Source organism: Scophthalmus maximus, chromosome 6 (assembly GCF_022379125.1).
Source record: "Scophthalmus maximus strain ysfricsl-2021 chromosome 6, ASM2237912v1, whole genome shotgun sequence".
Classification (NCBI taxonomy): domain Eukaryota; kingdom Metazoa; phylum Chordata; class Actinopteri; order Pleuronectiformes; family Scophthalmidae; genus Scophthalmus; species Scophthalmus maximus.
Window position 1 is genome coordinate 19,477,615 of NC_061520.1, and position 24,962 is coordinate 19,502,576.

Sequence of the window (24,962 nt, forward strand, 5' to 3'; positions counted from 1 at the left end):
TGTTTAGAAGTTTGATTTTGCTTCAGCTTCAGACTATATAAGATTGTGCTGTATATAGTCATAGTTATAACATGATAAAACAAAGTGCAACAATTGACAAGCTGGCAGCAAACCCTGTGAGTGTTTACAGTGCCTCTCTACTTTCTCAACTTCACTTCCTTCACACTCACAATATGTTGCATAACTTCCAATTTTCACCTAAACTCCAATTAAAAGAGTCTCGTGGAGTACATCTAATAATGTGATGTAGGACTTCTTCAGGAGCTGTGAGGAAAAGGCAACAGCAGCCAATTAAGCAAGAACAAGCATACCATAATAGTCTGGTGCATGTTTCACTGTGTGTAATCAGCCACATGCACAGACATACAGGCCAGTTTAACAGTATGCAGCGTTCCATTCACCGTATGGCCAACAACAGAGAAAATACAAGAAAAAAGCATACTTAATGTACAAACTGTAGATGCCCTGAAGAAAGAGGTTGACCCTTGGTGCAGTTACAAACACCACGATGAGAGAAAGAGAAGGCAACGAAACACAATAAACAAAATGATAAAAGGGTAGAAAAGAGAGCCTGATATTTTCTGCTGGATGTTAAGCTTGAGAGGAAATTTAACAGGGATAAGAGAGCCGCAATTCTGATGAATGGGAGGTTATCTTCACATGACATCCTTAACCTTTGCGTGCTCCCTCCGAGACTCTCTATATAGAACCCCTTTCTTGGATTTCTTTTTCCATCCTCGCCACTGACCGAATCCGAGCAATTATGGTAAGGCGGTGACTGCTTTTCGACGCCACTCAGCTCTGGAATAAATGAGTAATTTTGCAAATTGATAGAACAGACACATTTTTGCATCCCACTCCAGCCTTCTCACCCTCCCCATGGCTGCAGTAAGCTCTGAGTTTGCGTGTGTTAAATTGCCGGAAACACCAAAACCCGGCCGAAACAGATGGGCACAAACAGGGTTTAATTTTCAAAAAAGCCAGGCACAGATAAACTGATTGGGCATGTTAGCGGGCTAACTTTGTGCTGCAGTGGAAGCTGTTAGAGGACAATTTCCGCAAGCCTCATTGAATATAGAAGTGGTCTGCTCTCATAGGCAAATACAAAGGATATTTAGTTGTCTTTCGGGGGGGACATTTTGCTCCACAGACTTCTGATGGAGCTCTGCAGAACAGAGCAGCATATAAATTAGCCATTACGGGTTTGCTCAGGTATTAGGAGGGATCAGAGAAACCAATAAAGGCCCCAGGAGGAAAATGAAGAGGCCGAGTAGATTCTAGATCGATTAAAGGTCTCATCTAGGGACTTGCTCCATGTCAGGAGGGGCCAAATACAGTTCTCTGACCTTTGAACTGTGGGTGTCTGCTGGGGATATTATCCTAATCAAGACCTACGACCTTTAGTACTTTAACTCTTTCTGATTTGTTTTGATTTTTTGAGAGCTGTTCTTGATCAGACCAGTAACGACAGAGGGAAAAATAACCCATCCTTCCACCTTTGAATCCTCTTACCCTGGTAAGAGTAACACAGTGAGAAGAAAAAAAAAATCATATGTACTGTACTAATCTTTAAATGCCAAAAGCCAATACACTACTAGTAAATCCATTTGTTGGAACTTTAAAACAGGAATTCACATATTGTGTTCCCTTTCTAGTGGTCAATGGCAACTGGTTTGAGTCCACAACAAGACATTTTAAATGTTGAAACAACCCTGCAGGAAAATCCTTTCTGGTGTAAGACCTCTAACCTTGTAATGGCTACCTAACATAGTAACTGGCAGATCCAATAAAGAGTCAATGTCTTTTCATTGTCTTGATTCTTGCCATCTTTTCCTGACATATTCTCATCACTTCAGCTGAAAGCATGGAAACTTGTTGAATGAATCCAATGGCTAGGCAATAATCTGATGCTGCATGAATGCATACATACAGGATCATTTGAATATATTTGTATATATACATAGAAATTAAGATTATAATACTGGATAGAAAATATTATACGGTAGGCACTTTTCATTAAACTAAATGATCATGCCAAAAATTACATTGTTATATAATATATTGAAATATTCAAGACTTTTCAAATCTTATGGACGTATGACTCACTGGGTAAGATTTCCTTATAAACCAACATGGATTATAACTCCTTTAGGTGCACAGAAACATTTAACATATCTGGTTAAAGTGGCGCATTTCATCTGCTGAGCAAAACTGTTTGATATGATCAAAAGCTACAGAGAAGCTACTAAGAGGGCCTTGTGGAGAAACTGTTAGGTCATGCTGTGTCTCAGAAGGTTGTGAATTAATGATCAATCTCAATGTTCAAGACTTCTTTCTATATCTCCAAAGTTTGGTTTTTTGGATGCAAATATTTTATCTCACAGTGGTGTGTCTGTTAAAAGAAAGGAAGAGTGCTTCGCAATAGCAGGTTGAATTGTTGGCATTATCACAAAATCATTTGTTTAATAAAAAAACACCTAATTATTCATTAACTCTAACCCCCTTAGTTATCCATCATGACAAAGAAAAAACAAGAAAGGAGCGAACATCTTGCAAACACTTTATATTTTCACTGGTCTTCTGTCCCACATCTCATTTGTTCTATAGTTAAACTTAATTAATTTTCCCCCCACTCCATAAACCCTACCTCCAGCACCTTTAAAATCACCAGCGTGTTCTCCACTGCTGCCTTGAGTGAACCAGTGAGCGAGGCATCCACACTTGCCTCCCCTCCCCACCTCTTCAGATAAACTCTTTCAGCTTCTTCAGAATAAACAGGAATACTCCCACCGTACCACTCTATCAACCCACTGTCCCATATACCAGTTTACCACAGATGGCTCAGACCAGACTGCTCTGTGTGTGTGTGTGTGTGTGTGTGTGTGTGTGTGTGTATATATACGCGCTTGTGTTGTGTGGGCATATGTGGCAGAAAGCGAATGGAAGTCTTCTTCGGCAAGATGAGCTCCAGTGATTACAGGCAGAGACAGTTTTCTAATTATTCTGTCAAACATCAATCCTGTGGGCTGATGCAGGCCGTCCTGTGGCCTGATGGACAATGTAATCACTGCTAGACCCCCCCCCCACACACACACACACTCCTCCACCTATTTTACAGTTCTCTACACCCCCTGGCTTCTCACCCGCTGGACTCTCATTTTCTTTTCTTTATCACTCTCTTCAAAACAACTCTCTCACTCATTCTGTCTCTGTCAGTATACTACTCATCTCCTTTTCCTAGTCTGTATGACATTCCCATCCTTTACTTCTGTTAAACAAAAATACACTCTGGGTCAGAAAAAACAAAACAGAAATATGAATGTTGTAATACTCTTGAATGATACAGCCAGTCGTAGGAATAAAGCAAGTATAGGAAAAAGGGAAGGAGAGATAAAAGGTTAGGATTAAATTCAGGGCAAGCTGAAGACTGAATCCTAATGAGTGATGGCACCTACTTGGTTTAAAAAATGGAGGCTATTCATTGCAACTAAAGAAAGATCCCTTTAGTAAGATCACTCAGGAAGCTCAAACTTCAGGATTAAACCTTTTTTAAAGCATTTATTGAAACTACCTCAATCAGCTGCTATAACCTGTCACAAAGACTAAGTGAGGCATGAAAAAATAAATACATTTTATGATCCTGTTACTTATAATTTGGGCTGAATAATGGACAAGTGGAATTTTTAAAATTTACACACTTTGAATATAACTCACAAAAAATAAATCCTGGCTGTATTAATGTGATTACTGCATGCCAGTATCTGTACTACATACACTTGGCTAAAGAAACGTTTTGTTGATGATTAAACACCAATTTGTCCAATAATATTTGAATAACAATAAAATACAAAATCTTGTTCACAAAATACTGTACCCTGTGGCCTTTTTTTAATACATCAGCAGATTGATGATGTAAAGGTTATTTTCAGACAGGTAGATACTGCTAGCGACATGATAGCAGAGTCGTTTTTTTTATGACAGACAGTTGGTCAACAGAATTGTTCAGGTATCATCATTCCAAACTCTTCACCTGAAAAAGATTTGGAGAAGCGAAGCTATCTTTAGCCTAAACAGCTACAGAGGGCTGTTCTGATGAGACTGATAAGACTTATTAATATCTCATTATATAAATGCCATAACAAAAATAAGTAGGTGATTATGTTTGGTGCAATCTTGTTTAACGTTGACCACAAATACAGGGTTACATTCCAATTAATAGGAAATAATCACAACTTAATTTGCAACTGCAATTTTGTGGAGACATTCCAATTAAATGTGTTAAGCCCAGTGAACAGGTAATCAGAAAAGTCTATTTATGTACATTAAAATGGTGAAGACATGGTCCTCATGAGGAGACTAAAACCAACTCTGATTGTTCATTGTGACACAACAATTCGATCAAACACTACCGACATAACCCCCACACCAGCACTGTTATTGTTACTGTCACAGTTTTTCTGTTATAGCTGTAGATTTTGGAAAGAGTCAAATTATTAACTGAGGAAATTACACCGAAACCCTTGAATGATTAGTCATTGCAGAATGTCCAAGATACCAACCCCACCTTTTGCGGGTAATGTGGACACAAAGGATCTGTGTAAGACATATGCATATGCCTATGTCATTCTTTCATGTATGGCTTATAAAAACCTGTTCTGGGGTGGTATATTGCAGCCCTCAGATAAAAGTTTATCATTCTCTCTTAATTTAATCATACTGTATCAAAAGAGACTGTGAGCAGCACATGTTATACAATAGGACTGAAGAGCGGATCAAAATGGAAACTTCTTCAACAGAAGCAGCAACCAGGATCTATTAAGGATCCATTAAGGTGAGAGAACATTTTTATAGATGATCCAATAGTCCATATTTTGATCTTCAGGCAGCTTTATCAAATAGATATTGATAAATCGGAGTACTGCTATTGTGTGCTATAGTGCTTAAAATAAATCTGAGGGTAAAACTGGTTGTTGTCTCGGCAACCAAACGTCTATAAAGCAAATGTCGTATCCCCCATAACCATGCCAGAATGGCATTGAATAAGAAGAAAGAGAAATTCTGCACACATACAAATCAAGTATTTACAATGGGTTATCTTGTTTAGTCTAAACGTTCGGCAATACATTTAAGAAAGACAAATACAGAACAATCTGGCATACCCGTCGGTGTCCACAAAAGGCTGATTATAGATTGTATAGATTGATTCAGCCACATCTCAGTCGTTGCCCATTTTTCCTAGTACTCCTCAGTTTTCCGAATGCAAATGTCTTGTCCATCTGTTTCTTCCTGTGGCAGTAGCAGATACTGACTGAGATAAGCGCCTAGGAGAGTCGCGTTCTACATTGGCTAGGCTGCTTGGTGAACAAGACAGACAGCAGCAGCAGCACACACTCATGTCAGCTTGGGCAGCGTACAAGGGACTAAACTTGATCATATGATCTGATACCGAATTCTTCACAGCTGCTGTCACTTATCGGGAGTACAGGAACAATAAGATCTGCATAAAGGAAATGCGATGCAGCACAAAATGGATATACAGCATGAACTCATATGAAACCCTTGCATTGGTATGAATGTTTAAATGCACAGAAAATGAATGTAAATAGTGTCGAATGGTGTAAAGTATTCATTTTTTTTTAAAATTCAAGGCCATTTTCTTTTCAGTCTGCCGTACATGTGTGCTGCTGATATGAGTCTGTGTACGGGGGTTTGCTGCCAGCGCTTCATCTTTACATAGATACGCCGTTTTCTATCCTGACCCTGAACATAGAAAGAGAACGCAGGAGGCGATTTCTCTGGAGATATGATTAGACGAACGTTTCATGTGAGCCTCATTGTCTTTCCATTACGCTCGATAATAAAGAAGTGTGCGGATCAGACAAGAGGCTCATATCAAATCAGGCCTGGAAAAGCCAATTACACTGACAATAAGCTCTTGCTGTACTGCTGCCGGCATGTCTCGCCATACAAAGCAACAAATACCTGAAATACAACGTCCAAAGACGAGGGGCAGTGAGGGAAGACAAGACATTTAAGCAGACGACGTGTATTTGTGAATGATTTCTCATTAGGTTTCCCCATATGTTTAGCCATATGTTAGGAACCAGAGCCTTTGGGACCTTGATCATTTTAGTGTTTGCTGGCCTTCTATTGAATATTATGTGTAAAATTCTGCTAATTCAAGTAAAAAAATCTAGATCACAACATTTTCAGAGAAAGACGTTAAAACATATAAACAGCTGTAACAGTATCCCAAAGCAGGTGATATGCAGACAGCACTAAGCAAACAGCTGGAGGCATGAACAAAGATTAAGTTGTGTAGATCAGATGTAATCATAGAGCAGCTACACATAAAACAATTCAGCCTCACCTTAAAATGAGCCATAAATCCATAGGGTGGTTTGGAAAATAGCATCAGCGCTCCCTTGAATCTCTTTTTTCAAGCTGAATTGAAACATTCATATAATTTGTCAAGGTATGGTGCTTTAATAAGTGCAGGTTTATTTGGGCAGCAGTTACCTGCAGGTTTCTATACCTCTTTTGTGAGTGTCATCTTTTTCCAATAACGAAAGGCAACTGTCTACTATTTTTAAATTACTCAATACAAAACAAAAGTAAAGGGGCACTTCATTGATTTCACACATAAAGTTCAGTTCACTTGTCATGCAGACAGAAAGATTGTGCAGCTGTATAATGTCTCCAGTGGCTCTGGCGGGAGCTTTCCGGAGTTCCACGAACAATCCTGTCCGAAATAAGGTCTATTTCTGAGAGGTACGGCTTTTGTCCATTTGAAGGGTATTTTTTTGTTTGTTTGCTTTTTTTGCAATCTGCTAATTAATGTATAGTAACATTTAACAACTCTCCCTGCAATGAGCGTGGGTTTCAATGGCGCAGGCTTAACGTCGACAAGTAACTTCAAAAATATCACCAGCATTAATGGGCCTTGAGGACAGGAGAGGGCACCGTGTTTGTGGTCTCGCTACATGGCTCAGAGAGCACGAATGATCTCATCAACTGAGTGTTTGAGTGGCCTCCCATAATCCCCCAGCATGGGCACACATAAGCGCCAGGGGAGCGTGAAATGAGGGGGGGTTTAACAGTCACACCTCTGCCGCAATGTCTCCCGGTGCTGGACAGGGTTGTCTGTCACGGTGATACTTGATCAAGTCTTAAGTTGGACAGATGGAGAACTGCAATGCTGGAACATTGACAACTGAAGGTTTGGATGGATGGAATCTCCGTTTAAACATCCATCCCTCCATCCATTATGCATAGCCCTTTATCCTTTCAAAGGTTGCATGGAGGAGTTGGGTGAGAGGCGGGGTACACCCTGGACAGGTCGCCCATCAGAGGTTCAACATAGAGAGACAAACATGTACACCTATGTTCCACTAAGTCTCATCAACCTAGCACCAATCTGCGTGTCTTTGGACTTTGGGAGGACCCGGAGAAAACCCACGCGGACAAACTCCACAGCCACAAGTCCCTGGGTGGTTGGATTTCCCTCAAGAAGCTTCTTGCTATGAGGCAACACTGCTAACCACTGCACCACCGTGCTGCCCTCTACTTAGATAGAAATAGTGGAATAAAGAATCAGGTGAAGAGCAAGAAACATCAAGCAGCTCCTGTAGAGGTACATGGGAATAAATGAAGCCTTTCCTTGCTCTGCCCTTCCTCTGAGCGCCCGACTTCACAAGGTCACTCAATCACACGCTGCTCCCCTCCCTGTGGCATCCAAGGGCCCTATCTGATCACTGGCTGCCTCCCCCTGGCCCCATGGTGCGAACCAGGTGCTGCGATGACAAAACACTCCTGGCAGCAATAAGAGAACAGAGAGAGCAGAGCTAAATTAGCCTGAGCTCCAATCCCAGATCCTCTATTGATTTCCCACGGATGAGGAATTGTAGACAGGAGAAAGCTCAATCAGACATGCCCATGGGATCTCTGTGCGTGTGTGTGTGGGTGTGTGTAAATGAATCAACAGGGGATGAATCGGTGCCAAAAAAGGTGCTGGGATCAGGATTAATACATTTGCAATCCATAGCCTTGATACATACGTGATAGTTAAGTAATAGTGTTGTCTACTGAAAATGACGAGTCTTTAACAACATGCTGCGCTGTCCTCACCCAAATCAAATGAAAAAAAGGGATAGACAGGGTATTAGTTCCCTGAAGGGCGAATCAATCTGACAAGTCATCAGCTCCCTGGTGCATCTCGGGATAATACCTTCACTTCCTCAGATTAACCTCCACGAGAGGAATGACAGGGTGAGAACGTATGGAGTGTGACTACACCATCCGTCCTTCGCTTGTGCAGAGTGAACCCAAAAATGATGACGTGTGGATACATTTGATTAGATATTCTTTTATTCGTCCCACAACAGCGAAATTTAGGGAAAATTTGTCATTTGGTCCACGGTACGGAGCTGTTTAATTTTATTCAGAGTTTGGGTTCAAGATTTGAGGCGACAAGTGTATGTGTGTGAGCGAGTGTTGATGTCACCTACACTAACAAGCAATTGTCCTTTCTTAATATCTCACCGTGCAAGTTAGAGATATTAACTTTACCCAAGCCCAAGGGAGGAGGGGTCATGAAATTAGAAATATATACTGATTAAATGCGTACCACTAATGACTTTACAATTCATCTCACATGCACACAACTCTGCAGCATAATCTGTCTCGCTCTTGCTTGCTTTTTTCTATCCACAGCTTTGAGTGAAGCGTTTTTTTGGTGCTCATCTTACCAAAGAAGTGATTCTGATACTTACGAGTCACACGTACAGAGTGAATGGCAAAAACATGTACAAAAGTGCTGCAGGAATTACCCATATCCCATCGGTTTTTTTTCATCATCTTTTGGTAAGGTGAGGTTGGTCTGTGGTTAACACAAGATCAAGACATTTACATGTTTTATTTTTTACAACATCAAATACATAAAATTGGATTGCTAAGAAGTGGCAAAATGAGACGTCAACCCATCAAACAGGAAATCCGATCTTGTCACTAGTCTGCCTTTACAGGCTTATTGTGTTTATACTCACATTCTTCCAACTGTCAGCGAGGAATAGTTAAACACGCCAAATCAAATTACATGTTGGAAGCTTAGTGGTTTTATGCAATAGTGGTGTGCAAGTTTCATAAACTTCTGGTTGTCAGAGGTTATTTTTCTGAAATAATCCAAAAGCCAATTGGATAAAAAAAATCGCATTGCCTTTTTGTCTGGGGAACCTGCATGAAGCTAACTTCTGGCTTGGCCTACAACAATCATCCCTGCAGCACTATATATAGCCAAGATTTTTTTTTTTTTGTATTAATTAAACATAATTGAGCTGATGACCAAGATTATAGGCTGTAAAAAAGACTGGTGAGGCGAGCAGTTTAACTATGAATAGAAGAAACCCAGTCTGTCTATTTGTATTTTGATTTTTTTCCACAACTGCTCATCCGTTCGACTTCAAACTTGGCTGGTGTATTTCTAAGGACCAAAGAAAAATCAGTGCTGACTGTTTGTTTGTTGAAGGCTTTTTCGGATGAGTGGTTCTTGAGAAAGCTTCAAACAACACTTTTTCTATATGAGAGCAGTGCAGAACCTGGACAATTTACATGACACACGTGCCAGGATTTACCTTTGTTGGGTAACACCGTATTCATCGTGCTACCAAGTGTTTGCATGAAAGATTTAGCAGGAGATTTTTTGCAATATTGTGTTGTGCATTGGACGTTTCACCCCTTTCATCGCATAATATTGTGTTTGCTGTGCGTTTCACTCAGAGACCAAGTCGGTGAGCACATGGATCCAAGGGCACAGTTCACTAATCTGAGGGCACAGACTATAAATCCAAGAGCACATCTTATAAACTGTGCACACACATTTCTAAACCCAAAGCCTACGCATTTACACACGGCTTTTTTTCCTGTCAGTCTAAGAGGAGCTCAGTACCGCCGTATATTATTTGTGTTTATGGTCTTGAATGTTCTTCATGTTTGGATGATGCTCTCAAGAAAGCTGCATTACTGGAGGCCAAGCAATCGGCACCGACCGACATTTTGAAGGGGCACTGCACTAGACAAAAACTTTTAATGTACACTGCATCTATTTGACTCAGTTTCACCACATATTAGATGCAATCTATGATTCCAGCATGTCAAAATTACAGCACAGATTCACTGGATATATGAAAAGCTAGAAGGCAAAATCACACCTACACTGAATCTGGCAGTCTATCTCCCCTGCGTCATTCTATAGAATTGTGCTTTACTTTGAGTTTTGACCTTTGGCCCTACACATTAGGGGCTTTGAATAGACAGCTTTGAAATAAATGCACACAGACAAAAACAAACTATAAGGCTTAAAAGAAAACACAATTATAAAGTGGGCTAAGGAGAATGGCCATATGTACCTACACACAAACACAGCAATTACATTTGTTAAGGCTCTTGGTGAATACAATTTCAAGGTCTACCACAGCAGGGTCAGTGCATTCTGCGTTAAGCTTATAACACAGGCGTCCTACATAACTGCAGTGATTTCAAATGTGCCGGAGCAGAGGAGGTCCCAAGATACACAACAAAAAAACAAGCCCCCTATCTGTCACCAACACAGGAGTTTAATGCACTGTAAGCAAATCTGCAGGAAAACCATTATATAAGGTGGGGCCCTTTTTCATATAATGGCAAACCAATACAATGACCTAAACAGCCCAGAACTGGGGGGAAAAAATAGGAAATATATCACCCAGAGAGCCACTTCTCCCCTAAAGCAACCCCCCCCCCACCAAAACAATCTGCCTTTCACAGGCAATGCTCACTATTTCTTTGGCCTGGCCTCAATATGGCAGCCCCAGTGTGTTGGCTGGGCTAAGTACCCGTCCCTCCATGGCTGGCCCCCTATTTAGTACTTGTGTAATATTCTGCGCGCTGGGAATTAATTCCATTACCGTGGTAGCTAGTTTTCTCCCTCCTCTCCTTCTCTCTATGGCTTTACGTTTCTTGTGTTTATAACACAGGGAACTGGCATCTCCCACAGGTCCTAAGCTCCAGGCAGAGAGGTGATTTATTTCCCTGGAAAATAACACAGAATGTGGCTCTCGCATCACAGGCGACTCTCCATGATTAAAAGTTGTTGGGGTGCCTCGCGGGCTGCAGAGGTACGTATGACATGGGTGCAATGATAAAGAAAAAAATGCATTTGCACCCATTTGTGTTTCTGCTCGATGACTGATTGAGCTGTGCGATTTCAATCGCGGTCGTGGTCGTTCTAACATCCTCAGGACATATAGCCTCGTAGAACAGGGCTCTTTTTCTTCTTTCCTCTGCAGCCTGAGGAGAGGATGGATGCACTACTTCGTAACACATTTCTCTGGCTCACCTAGTTCGGACCAGAAGCACTGGCTTTCGGTGACTTCATACATGTGGAAGCATATTAGACATGGGCTCAGACATCTCCGTACGAGTATGAGAAAAGACAGTGCCTGGGCTCTTACAGGATTTAACTAGCAGGCATGCAACTGAGGGGAAGCTCCTCACATTGACTTTAATAGGATTTAGCTGGATGAAAGGCTACAGGGAAGAAAAGAGAGAGACAAAGGAGCAGAGAGACGTCGGCAGGAGGAGAAGAGGGAGAAGAAAGAACCACCAAGAGGAAATGGTTAGATGAGAGACTGGTAGGAGACACACTGGGGTGCCACTACACCGTGAATGTCCAAGTATTTATCACCACTGAGCTAGTGGCGAATGATATCAATCAAGACTCTTTCAGAGACAACAGAAAACAGTGCTGGAAAGGGAGTAATAGGGAGTAATAGTGGTTACCCGCAGAGCTGGGGATGGGACTTGGGAAGTGGTTAAAGGGGAACCACAGGTGAGTCAAAGCAGAGTCACTGAGCTGGAAAGAAGCCAAATGGTCTGAGGTGTTTCTTAAGGGCAATGAGGGATGAAGCACTGGAGGAATGACAAAAGCAGTGTGATCATGCAACATTAACGCATTCATATGAGCATACCTCCATATGAGCCTGGGAGGTGTGTGTCCCAGGTGAACCACTGTTAATATGAGCAGCGCACTTTGCCATGCAGCACGGCAGAGAAAAAGCCAACAAGAACCCAGGAAGCAAAAACATCCTTATCATTAACATAAACAAGCACTATAAAAATAATTTTGCCACGATAACGTTCGATATAGTGGCGGCCCGAATACTGATATACACTTACAGTAAGGGTGTGTTTTAGAAAGAAGTCATCATTTACTTTGGCCTATAAAAATTACAGAAAACAGCCTTAAGCCCTGAGAACAAAATGGATGTGGAGTTTGACAAAACATCCATCTGCCACTTTTTCCACGGCACAGGGCAATAACGAGGTTATTTGGCTGGTGGTATTTGCTGCCTGGTCCTGCTCGCCTATAGGTGATGTGAGGGAAACCTCAATAAATCGAGCCATTCTGACAACAAACTGTTCTTCGTGTGGATATGAAGAAAGTGGAGCTATGTATTTTAGCTTGAAAAATAATATGTCTCGGCTTGCAAAGCCGGGGTGCCTAAATTCAAACAAAGCTGAATGGTGTCGCGGTGCTACAGAACATCTCACATATTTAAAACACACACTGGGCTACACAAGTCCTTTATGATTTACTTTTTTTTCCTCCCAATCATTTCACTTTGACTTTTTTTTTTTCCCCTTCATGCTGTTCCCACTTCACATACAGTATCCCCGTTTCATCTGTCTTCTCTCCCCCTTTCTTTCAGAGAATAATAATGCTTAAGTTAATGAATGCAGTGCGGGTAGATAGATGGGAAGTGAGCAAACAAGAAAAAAGGGAGGCTTTGTCATCTCAAGGCTCCCTCTCTGCTATTTGGTGCCAGCAGTTGACTCACATCGCTTCCATTCCTCGCAGCACAATGAGCCCCGAGACTTCAAAGCGGAGACCGAGGGAAAGAGAGACGGAGGGAGACAAAAGTGTGAAAAGCTACCGAGGAAGAAAGACAACAAGAAAAGACAGACACAAAAAAACATACCTGTTTGTGAGGAAATGTGTGTCGTCATTTCAGCAGGATATTCCCTGCTGTACTGTCTATCGGGCCCCGGAAGGCAGTTTTTTTATGGTTTATGTCTTTCCAGTCAAAAGTCACAGTGGTCTCTAATAAAAAAGCACATATTCATGTATGCAGCAGGACAATAATTGCCTTCCCTACAGCAGCTAATAAAACAATTTCATGCAGTACGAGCGTAAGTAGTCATCCCTGTGCTGTCAAAATTATTAGATGAGAAGAATTATTGTTCTACTGTTTAAAAAAAAAAATCAATAACGATGTAAAATGCGAGTCTGTCTAGGACATCATACTGAATAAATAGTGAACAAAACAAACATATCTGAAGGCCATACGCACTGATTGCCTTTATATTCAAGGCAAATAGGGGGCACAGCCTTCTCACCATTAGCTTATTCCCACATTACATTTTTTTCCCCATTTTGACTCCTCACCTTCACCCGGCACAGAATGTGATTTTAATTTCAATTTCTGATCATATTTTTGACTTTAGGGATTGTAATTTGGTGAAAAAAAAAAGAAAAGAAAGAAACTAAATGCAAATGAGCATCTCTCTCTCTCTCCCTCTCTCTCATTTTGAAATGATTAACATTCCCTCCACAGATCAGAGCAGGTTTCTCCACTACCCTGGTTGAAATGCTAATGGTGCTTACAACCCAGTTTAATGTCAATCCCATTTTACGTTTCCCCCCCGTTAAGGAGGAGCTCCCTGTCTCTATTTTCATATGCAGCAGCAGGAGGGACCGGCAGCAGACTTACTCCCCCATCTGGATCTGGGGAATCAGCCCAAGACAGAGAAAGGAGGAACGGGAGGAGGGTGGAGGAGATTTTTGTGATTTTTGGAGTGCTGACTTCAAAATCTGACTTTGCTTCTGCAGAAATCCAACTTGCTTTAAAAGGGTTCAATAATAATAGATGCCCCCCCCTCCCTTCCTCCCTCCATCCATACCACAAGAGAGTGACAAATCATGTAGTTTTCTCTTTTCCATTATTGATCACAATTCTTTTCTTTTCCACCATGTTAATTTTGATTCTCCACCGCAGACCACTGGGTTGAATTCACGTGAGACCAAACAGAGTCTACACACAGCTGAAATGTGAGTAAGGCAATATATCACCTGCTGGGGTGTTATGGTTGGTGGGCTTTTAACATCGGTCTGTTCACTGCTGTGTGATAAATATCAGGTAGAAACTGTTGCTACCCTTTACAGGCCCTCGCCGCTGACACCGAGGCATATAAAAAAGAAAGTATACTACTGTGTATTAGGTTTGAATGAAACTAATTTTCCTTTAGTGTGTGCAGTGGAGTTTCTGTTATAAGAGCAGAAAATGTAACACACGATGATTGATTTATCTGTATTCACAACCTCTCCATTATTTGTGTTATCAAGATTTTACATTGACTATGTATATATAGAGCATGATCCAAGTTTGGACATGTTAGGTTAAACATACAATTTTAATGGCACGCCTTTGCTTCATGCAAGAAGATTTAAGTGTACAGGACAAGTTCCTAGTATACATACTGCTAGGCTAGGAGAACTGAATACCTCCTGGGTGCCGTGTGTCTGTCTAGATAAACTTTATATGGTATAATCGTAATTTTTGTTAGTCCATGGTGTGATATACGAAGTCCTGTGTTGCTCTGTTCAAGGTCGGGCCCCCTGGCACCATGCAGAGACGGCCTCCAACCAGCGCTGTAATGAACAGTGTTTGAACTGCGTACCATCCCATCCACATGTCTGTATTCACTCTTCCCTATGAATTAACATAAGTAAAAGCTTATATTTAGTTAGCCTTTGCTTAGCATGCTTACAAAGTGGAAGTGCAGACATATTAACGGGGGCGTGCGAGGGCTGTAAGATGCCACCTTGTGCCTCAATGAACTGTCGAGGTATATTTGATGGAGTGGTTCATCTCTAGTCGATTTGCAACCAGTACAGGAGCGCTGTGATTGGATTTGGCAACTTACAAATGTGTAACTATAGTTTCAAACTATTGTAAAACATATTTTTGTAAGTATGCACTACCAAGTCAAATAAGCATGTGTAAATAAGTTGTAAAAAATGGGGCATATGACTGAATTTGCAAGAAATTCTGATCTGTATCCGGCACAAGCAAGCCGGGCTGGAGCTGCTAACACAGAGGCGTCTTGAGACCAGCACGGGGATGTGACGGGGGAGGTTGTTGACAGTGTGATGACTGTCAACACGTAATCAGCACGTTGTTGTTTCAGGGCTCATATTGTTTAGTTTGGAGTTATTAGCTTCCTGAACATGGAGCTGAATCACTTGTAAAACACCCCAAGCTGCCACTCATGCAGAGCTGCATGACGTTCAGAAGCACACTTCGATTTAAACTCGATGTACTACTAAAAAGCCAAGGTTTTTAAAATACACAGGAGAGATTCGCCAATGCCCCTGCAGCTAGAGATGATGGCTATAATCACACAGCCTCCCAGAGTCTGTTTCCCTCAGCGGAACATGGACATGTGCCAAGGCCCCTTGTCTAATGAGTGCTGTTGTCTCAGTGACAAAGCACTAACCAGACAGAAGTGGCTTTTTGAATGTGATATGACAAGACGCATGACTGCAATGTCAAATGCGATTCAACGGGTGGTGAGTCTGCTTTTTGTTACCTGACTTCTCTTCTGAAGAAGAGCTTAGATATTAGCACAAATAAAACGAAATAATAAATATTGGATCCGATTGTATTACAATCAAGTTTCAAGGTAAGGAAAATGTGACGAAAAAAAATTCCAACCTCAGTAGATTGTCCCTACCTTTGGATCGGCGGTGAGCAGCTTAAAGGCCTCGTACACCTGCCTCTCTTTGACCCCTCCACCCAGGTCGAGGAAGTTAGCGGGCTTTCCTCCATGCAGGTCAATGATGTCACATGTGGCCATGGCCAATCCAGCTCCGTTCACTGTGAAAATTCTCTACTTCAGTTCAATCAATATGCAAATCTGTGTTATAACAAGATAAAATTACAGCAGGCATATATGCAGTTGAAAGGATGGTGTCTTTTCAGAGTGTGACTTAAGGTGTCAGGCATGGTGCGTCAGTGTTAATGATAGTACAGCTTGGGATAAAGTGTATTTATAAAGTAGGATAAAGCCCATGAATAAAATCCAGAGATTATAAGTGAATTGCATAAGAGTTAGCTGTTGTGCCAACAGCCGTGAGTTAATTAAAATAACATCACCATCGCTGAAGGAAATATGACATGTATTGTCAAAACGGCCATAACGGAAACCATCAGGAATCTGTCAACTAAAGAGCAAATAGCTGGAAAAAAAAATGTCACACTTAAAAAGGGAATCAGTTGTAAATCTTCTAATCAGGAACATTCAACGTGTGGAGTCGAGCAACACCGAAAATGTGATTATGACTCGACTCTCAACTGCAGAGAAAAGAGTGTTGATTAAGAAGAGGTTCTGCGACGCTTCTTTGCAGCCCGTGTCGTCAACTGCCGGCGCGGCTGCCCCGCTGAGTTGTGGGAGCCAAGTGCACAAAAAATGTCACCTCATTTGGTTTAGCCAAGCTGAACTTGTGTCCTGGCCAGCTCCCCGACCGAGGTCTCAATAAAGGGGAAATTTGCCTTAACAGCTGTCACTTTTGTGGCTTACAGAGCTCTCAAGGAAGCTGCAGGGCCTTAAAAGCTGTTGTTGCTTTAAGAGAGGCTGGGAGCTGGGGATGCAGAATGGGGTGTGTGCATGTGTGTCTATGTGAAGGGGGGGGGGGGGTGCTAACGGACATCTAATGTGTTTATGAGGCTACGGGTAAGACGCGGGAGCACCTGTTAGTGCGGCTGTACACCGTAAAAGCTTTGATTTATGACAAGAGAGGGGGCCTTTAATGAGAACGCTAACAATCTGGCTCACCGGAGACTTTCTGGGCGGATTATAGCTAATTAGAACGCATTGGTTATGGCAGCATTCCTTCTGGAGCCCTCAGCTGCTTGTAATGTGGACTGGAGGAGAGCCCAGGCAGCCTTTACTTTGACTCAGTTTTAACTGTGTCCGAGCTTTTCACTTATGTGACTTGAGAGGCGCATTAAACTCTGATGGCAGGAGGGGTTTGCTTGTTGGTGACCGTATCTTGTGTGTGTCTGTGTGCAGGAACCAGCCTGTTCTGTTATGACGCTCTGTTTCCCTACCAAAACAAGCAATGTTGCCGTCCAGTCCGATATATTTGAGGTCCCACTTGGCTGCCTCCATCTCTGTGGGGTCGCTCTCAGTCATGTCGTCCATGGCAAACACGGCCTTCTGACGGAACTCGGCGTTGTCGTCAAAGTTGATCTTGGCATCAAAGCAAACCACTGGGCCAGAGACGCGCAGCAATGGGGAGATGACAAAGACACAGTTAGGAATACAGGGAGGCAAGAGAGGAAGCACTAAAGTGAGACAGAGGGAAATGACAGGCATGGGAAAAGGGAAGAGGAGGAGGATTTCTGACATGAAAAAAATCTAATTATTATTTCTAAAACCTGAAATTAATGAACTGAGGGGTGTCCCGTCGGCCTACCAGTCCTAATTACTTTGGAGGTGGGCTCACTAGGGCATGTGTTTTCTGACAGTGCCTCTGTGGAATAGACCTAGTATATATAGTAGGTTGACATTTCCTTTACACTTCAAAGAGAGTGTATTTCAAAGGGAAGCTACCTAAAAACCTAAAAAGGCAAGATATTGAATAAATTAGTCAAAGAGTTTTCTGTGCATTCAACAGCACTTAAACAGTGGCTGTAACTTTTAAAGACTGGTTCAACGTTGAGGGGAAATGTGCTTCTTGGCTTCCTTGCCAAGGCTTAAATGAGAAGATTTTCCACACTTAGCACGACTGGAAACAGGAGAAAACAGTTAGCCTGGCTCGCGCCAAAGCAACAAAATTAAGCCCACCAGCACTTCTTAAGCTCTTCAATGAACTCCTCGCTCCTCTGCTTTTTTTAATTCTTGCAAAAAAAACAAGCTGTGGTTTTGAAAAGGGCTGTGTGGCAGATGATAATTAAGGCACCATATTCATTTTTTTCCAAGCCTTTGGTCTAAGTTAACCTGTTGTTGGAGCTAGTTTCAGATTTACTGAACAAGAAAAGCCATCCGTTTCGTTAAAGTTTTACTTTAAAGAATTGAAATCCCATCAAGATCTCTTTGATTTTGTTCCTATGCTTGGTAGTTTGAACTTGAAGGTTTGAGCCTAAATTTAGAGCAATTATAATCAACGTAATACAATTATTTAATGACTACACAAACTCAGAGAGCAGCCATACGCCAAACCACACACCAGGTTGTCAGACATCCAGATGCACCACATAGTGAGAAAGGTAAGAAAATATGGGAGCATGGGAATTGACTTTAGGGTTGATATACAGACAAAGAAACATAAAACAAAAAACGCACACAGACACACAGTACATGCAGCAGACGGACTCTTCCGGGATTGGGCAGTCGACATACTGCGTTCTCCAGGTAAAGTAGCTCGCTCACTGCAGTTCCTTTGGTTTTTGTTTTGACATCTATTATTGCAGTCCATCAACAAAATGAATTCAGCCATTACCAAATTCAAATTTTTCCACTCCCCTTTCCGATACACGTCTGTCGAATGCCTGCCGGAAAATAGCGGCGCTCCCTTGTGACATGTGAACAAATAGGTAGGAAAGGAAACTCGCACCCATCCACCGTTTGAAAGGAGTCGTTTTGATCGTTAATATTCACGAGGAATCATGAAACAGCAAACTTCTTTTGTCAATCTTTGATTAGACATGCTTTGAACAAGGATCTGTTTTTGAACAGACTAAATAACATCAAAGATGCGCTGCATCTTCAGCGTGTTGTAATACGTCTGGATAGAAAGACTTCACAGTCAATCTGTGTTCAGGTGCACAGATAAGACAATCAGTCTTATTTCTTTGGGAGGAAGGGGGACAAAACAAAAAAAAAGTTCAGCACAAGTTCAGCATAAGCAGCATCACAACAGCTACGATGTGCTTCGTGGCCATGTATAATGTCTTTGTTACCTGAGTGAAGAACATTTGAAATGTTAAGCAGCGAACCTCCACTCCACCTCCTGATGCTGTCAAGTGGCAACAGGGGGACTGAAATTTACCCGGGTCTCTTTTTTCCTTTATTGAATTCAAGTGTTTTCATCTACCGGGAACACTTAGGGAAAGGAGAGAGTAAAACATGCAGACTATAAACAGTGGACTGAGGCAGGCTCCGAGCTCACGATTCGATAGAGACCGCATCTACTGCTCTGCTGGACAACACATTCATCCTCAACCAAATCACTTTAACTTAATTTCTATTTAATTTCACACTGTGAATGTAATAGGCGATGCCGCAGTACCACAAATAATCCAGAATGATCATTTTGTGATGTTTTAATTTGTTATAAACAACCCTTCATTGATTTAAAGACATCAAGCTGAAGAACTCCAAGTTAGTGTACGTCGGAATTGTGATTCTTTTTTTGTTGTGGATGTACGACTTGCACACAGACGCAAGTTAATAGTATTACAATATCAGATTGTTGCTGAAGAGTTCGACTTTTTATAAAATACACAAAAAATGATTAGTGAAATATATTCTATAATGTTTACACAGTGAAATTCCCATTTTGATTACTTCTGAGGTTTCATATACAGTATGTAAAACAGAATTTAAGTTTTTTCAGAGCCTGCCGACACCGTGCGTGACGCTTACAGCATGTTTTCCTTCGCATACATAGAATATCCCTAAGAGGTTACTCATTAGGCATGTGCCTGTAACTGCAGCTGTAATTTGTAGTCCCTCATTACTAGTTGATGATACACCGCATGCCTTTAATTAATTATAAATAACTAAGAGACGTCAACAAACATCAACATGCAATGAAAATGGAAAGCTCTGCTCCCCGTGGCCGCTTGGATTTTCGATCCAGAAGGGAAGCTGGCCGTCAAGTGTTTTGCAGTTTACACTTTGCATTCAGACCTGAGGAGATTGTCCCCCTGCACCTCACAGTCAGTGATTAGCGGGTGGCTGCATGTTCAATGCTGAAATGTTTAATTTCTTACCTGTGTCTAATTAACTATATACAAGCTCTATAAATATAACAGAGCTTTGACGTGGTTTAGGGGGAAGTTATTGAGCCGAGGAGACAAAAATGGCAATGAAAAAATGGTTGCACAGACGCACATAGCGCACACAAGGGAGAGGCCAAGTCAATAATCAAACACACAAACACACAAACACACAGAACGGGCACTTTCTATGATACAGCGTACCTTGTCCTTCGGGAGTCTCTCCGAGAGGATTGACTTCGACTTGAGTGGCGTCGACTTTCAGGAACAGATCATAGAGCTTCTTAATCTGATCTGCTGCCTGCGTGGTCCACAGAGGACAGTAATTACCTGATGGTTCAGGTCTGAGCAGCCGTCCTCACCAAGGCCACTCAGCCTCCCTCACAGGCTACATAAAACATGGCAAATCACCTTGAACATCACACTGTCTGAGCTTGTTTGGCATGAATGCGTACGTTTCTGGGAGTTGGGAGGGTAAAATTTCATTCCACTTGTTTCAAAAGGCGTGACAACAAACAAATAATACATGGATTAAGACCAAGAACAGCCCACAATGAGCTAACGGTGGCATATGAATATAAGATCATGACATGATAAAGTGTTTTGTTGTTGTTGCCTTTAATGCAGGATTGATTATAGCAAACAAAACATGAATTTGGCCCATGACTACAACAACATAGAAATGGCAGAATATTCATATCATCACTGTCAAAATCAGTTGATATCTCTGTTGCTGCAACTGGTCCTCAATAATGACGGCAGCTTTAAAAAAGCATAGAAAGACTCCTCGATTACTATCCTTACAAAAAAAGGATCACATACAAATGAGGATGCAACCAAAGCTTAAAAATCTTCCAACTCTGTTCAATTCTGAGCTAATCGGATTTCTCATGCAACGGAGCCTGTGGAAAAGATCACACATTAGTGATCTGATGCCAAACGTCAAATAGCTTTGACTTGAACTCCACATCTAAGCACAAATACCCGTTCTGAATTTAAACCTGGGGTGTAACTGTGCTGCTGCTTCTTCTTGGCTTCTTTTTGCCGGCTAATGCATGATTTGTAAAGCATACACTGACAGGAAGAGGGTTGTTTTACTATCCTCAAAATCACAGGTTGTCCATTGAGATGAGCTTTGGTTCTCGCTGCACAAACAAAAGCAACGTGCAGGATGTTCCACTGTATTAAATAACGGTATCGTTAGTGATGTCAGCTCCCTCAGTCGGGCACAGTGCTTTGCGTCACCGCCGGATATCACAATAGACCACCTGGGAAGTGAGTCTAGTGTAATGACACTTCACAACAAACTAATAATAGCCAAAGTTTGGGTCTGTGAAGTTTGTGAATGAGCCTGCAGCTGTCTGTATGTGTTTGTGTGTGCGTGCACATCGTAGATCTTTTCTGCCTCTGCTTTGCATTGCGGCTTTAAAGCCTTCAGCGGCCATTACCTGTCTCTGCAGAGGTCCTTTGAAACCCAAATTAGCTGCCATGCCGAGCGCCTGGTCGTCGCGTACACCTTCAAATATATCTATGACTTCCTGGGAGATTTGCAGTGAAAGTGATGGAGAGGTAGAGGGAAACAAATGGAGAGAGGGAGTGAGAGAGAACAGGAGGCGGAAACTCTGGGCTATAATTTGACACAAAGTGAATGTTCACATTAAACTGCCGACATCATAATTAAGTAGTGGCAAACTGCCAGACCCGGAGAGAATCGACAGTTGGGACTGAAGCTGTGGATTTACGATCATTAGTCCCTCGTATCTTCGACTTTCAGATACAGAGAACTTTTTTAAAAAGATATAAAAATGGATGAAGGATTTTATGGTGCGGAAGGAAAAAAAAGGTATAAAATTGCAAGTAATGTTGGCTGGTATGGACCAGGTCTGTACAACACATTCTGGACTACATACAGTAGATTTTAATGAGGTGAGTGAAAGTGTAGATTTTACACAGCTGTGTGATGCCTGTCTAGTCTGAAATCTTCGGGGGAAATAATGATATAAATGTCAGGATCTTTACAATCTGCTCCAACATCTGGAGACTATATTAAAAGACAGATATATATATATATATATATATATATATATATATATATATATATATATATATATATAACAATCGTGAATGCAGGCATACTGCATCTGCAATGTTTACATTGTGCATCTGTTAACAAATGTCCTGTTGCCAATGAGCAAAGTGACGACGGCGGATTCGTTGCTGTAAGTGGAGCCTAATTAATAGCAATAAAAAGCACAGAAGGCTTCTTCATGTGCGTCTGTGTGTATTTGTTCATGTTAAGCTCCTGTGTGGGGGGGAGGGGGGGGTGTTCAGCTGTGTGCATGAAGACAGGAGGATAAATTTAATTAAGTTAGCTGAAAATACGAACAGAGCACCACTTCCATCTGTAAGATCTATTGGGTTATTCAGACCTGACATGGTTTCAGGTCAAGTTAAACTTTTGCGATGGCGAGTAGGTTCCATTGTGCAAAACAAATCGATCAAATTCAACTCCTGCTCTATTTTTGAGGCGGATAAATGTCACCGTCTTATTCATCTCATTTGATATTGCAGTGTAACCACAAATCGCATACCTTAAAGATGAGTTCTGGGGTGCTGGCGGCCACCTCCTCGATATCCATACCTCCCTGGGGGCTTCCAACCATGACAGGGCCGTTACAGGAGCGGTCCATTAAGATGGCAAAGTAGGTCTCCCTGCTAATGTCCAGGGCCTCAGCAACCATCACCTGGATATAGCACAGCAAGAGAATTAGGGGCTGATGGGGGAATGCCAACACGATACCCGGTTGCCTCAAAAATTTTAAAGTTACACAATTATGAATACTGGGTTGAACGTGTATTGAAGCAGGGTCAAAATCTACTAAGCGTCTCTCTGAGGAACTGTCATATATGTCTTAAAGGAGAGAAATGTCGGTGGGGCAGCTTTACGCTGAGAATCAGACAGATAAGCAGAGAGAGAAAGCAAACAGGAGGATCATTTGTAAAAGAAAGGGAAAAACATGAAAGCAAACTCTCAGCTGTGTTAACATTGCCAGTTTTTTTTTTTGGACATACACAGCTGTCGGTAGTGTTCTGCGTCCACCATGTTGCCCAGCATATGAGGATGGATAGTCTTCTTTTTGCTCAGCCCTACTATGTCCTTGTCCAGTCACTAAAATGTCCTCCTACGTCATTTGACTCGGAGCCCGATTCTCTCAAACTGAACATTATCTGTTCCCACTGTCCTGGTCTTTTTCCCCATCAAACCTCTGGTTCGGTCTCCTACAGTCTCCTCATCTCTCTTCTCACCACATCCCTCTATCAGTGTCGTGACAGCAAATCCGTGTAGCTGTGTAGGTGCTGCCCCCTTTTTTTTCCTGTCCTGTTCTCTGCTCTGTGGTGCAGTATGGGTAAAGGGCTGGCAGGTTAACATCTGAGCTCTGGCTGTCATCTGATAGACACGCTTCTGACGTCACTGTTACAGTTCTTCAGCCTTCAGGTCAGTCTGCGTCATCTTTTGTTGCCCACATTAACTTTTACTTTATTTGTTTGCGTTTCTCTTCTGCTTCCAACACAGGGAATTACGGCTGCTGCAGGTGCACTGTATATTACTGAATGGGGGGAAAAAAAAAAGTGTGCCACTCAAAAGTGTGCCACTCAATTGATTCCACAACAACTCTGCAGGAGGAGCGGGAGCTCCTGTGGGGAGAAGCAGGGGTAAACAAACATGGGGGGAGACAAAGACAAAGCGCAGGACCCAAACAAAAGCCACAGACTGAGGAGGCCTCATCACCTGGAAATGTCTGCTCTGAGGAGGTGCTGCATGCAGCATGCGAGTGGAGAAAATCACATTCCTGCTTGTTAGTGGCACACAGAAGCAGTGTTTCGCCAAAACACTTTGAATTAACAGTGGGCGTTCAACGTATGCAATGAGCCATAACACCAGCCAGCACAAACCCACGATAAACAGTGGACAGCTGCTATCTAAGTCTAGTATATGAAATATAAAATAAAAGCCATAGGGCCCGTCTGCCTCCGGCCTACGGTCATTCATTTTACAGCACTGTATTACTGGACTCAAAATGCCTTGAAATGAGGTCAGGAAACAACAAGAAAGAGTAAAGTAGATATTTATTTCACTCCGTCTGAACAGCGGCTCACCGTTTTCACTTTCACTCCATCTTTGGGTGTCTGCTTGGTCGTAAGGTTAAAACCCAGCATCTTATTCGCCAGCTCGCCAACCACTGCAGGGCTGAAGGAGAGAGGTAAAAGGTTAAACAAAATCTGGTTTTGAAAAATGTTTTTTTTTCATAATTAAAAAAAACACGCATTGATTTCATACACTGACAAAAAGAAAGATGAAGAAAGCAGGCGAAGAGACAGATGAATGAGTATTTCTGTCCAGAGCTTTTGTTTGGCTGAAGCACTTTCTGGAGTTAATGTAACATAGTCTGACAAAGCGCAGCTTTTGAAGACACTTGGTACGTCTAAACATCGCCGTGAATGAACCTCTGCTCATGCCGTCGTTTTAAAAAGCAGCCTGCATGCCGAGTCTGCTTCTGTAAGCCTGCTCTGCTTTTGTAAGTGAATACAAATGAAGCCAGGGGTTGTACTCATTCTTTGATAGATGAGAGGAAGATGAACTGCAAGCTCATGTCACTGTCTGGGGACGATGAACTTCAGCATATCTCACTTTGAAAAAGTTTCCAGCCTTTCCAAACCCTGAAGTAGGGTGACGATGATACATGTCTGGGCCATTTGCCATAAATCACCTTTTTTTTTTGTGCCTTAAAGGCAGTAGTCGTTGGTAGGAATCTATCTCTCGAAAAAAGATAGCACTGTTTTAGTACATGGGAACTTGGTGGA

General features: G+C 42.0%; 1 protein-coding gene across 1 annotated transcript in view; it reads right to left on the reverse strand.

The window, feature by feature from the left end:
* Positions 1 to 24,962, reverse strand: part of suclg2 (succinate-CoA ligase GDP-forming subunit beta) — an 80,728-nt gene that overhangs the window by 21,315 nt on the left and 34,451 nt on the right. Inside the window, exons 4-9 of the mRNA XM_035631096.2 lie at positions 24,258 to 24,348; positions 22,691 to 22,843; positions 21,548 to 21,637; positions 20,304 to 20,400; positions 17,205 to 17,366; positions 15,829 to 15,971 (exon numbers count right to left, since the gene is read on the reverse strand). Coding sequence (XP_035486989.2) covers positions 15,829 to 15,971; positions 17,205 to 17,366; positions 20,304 to 20,400; positions 21,548 to 21,637; positions 22,691 to 22,843; positions 24,258 to 24,348 — 736 coding nt within the window. The remainder of the gene's footprint in view (positions 1 to 15,828; positions 15,972 to 17,204; positions 17,367 to 20,303; positions 20,401 to 21,547; positions 21,638 to 22,690; positions 22,844 to 24,257; positions 24,349 to 24,962) is intronic.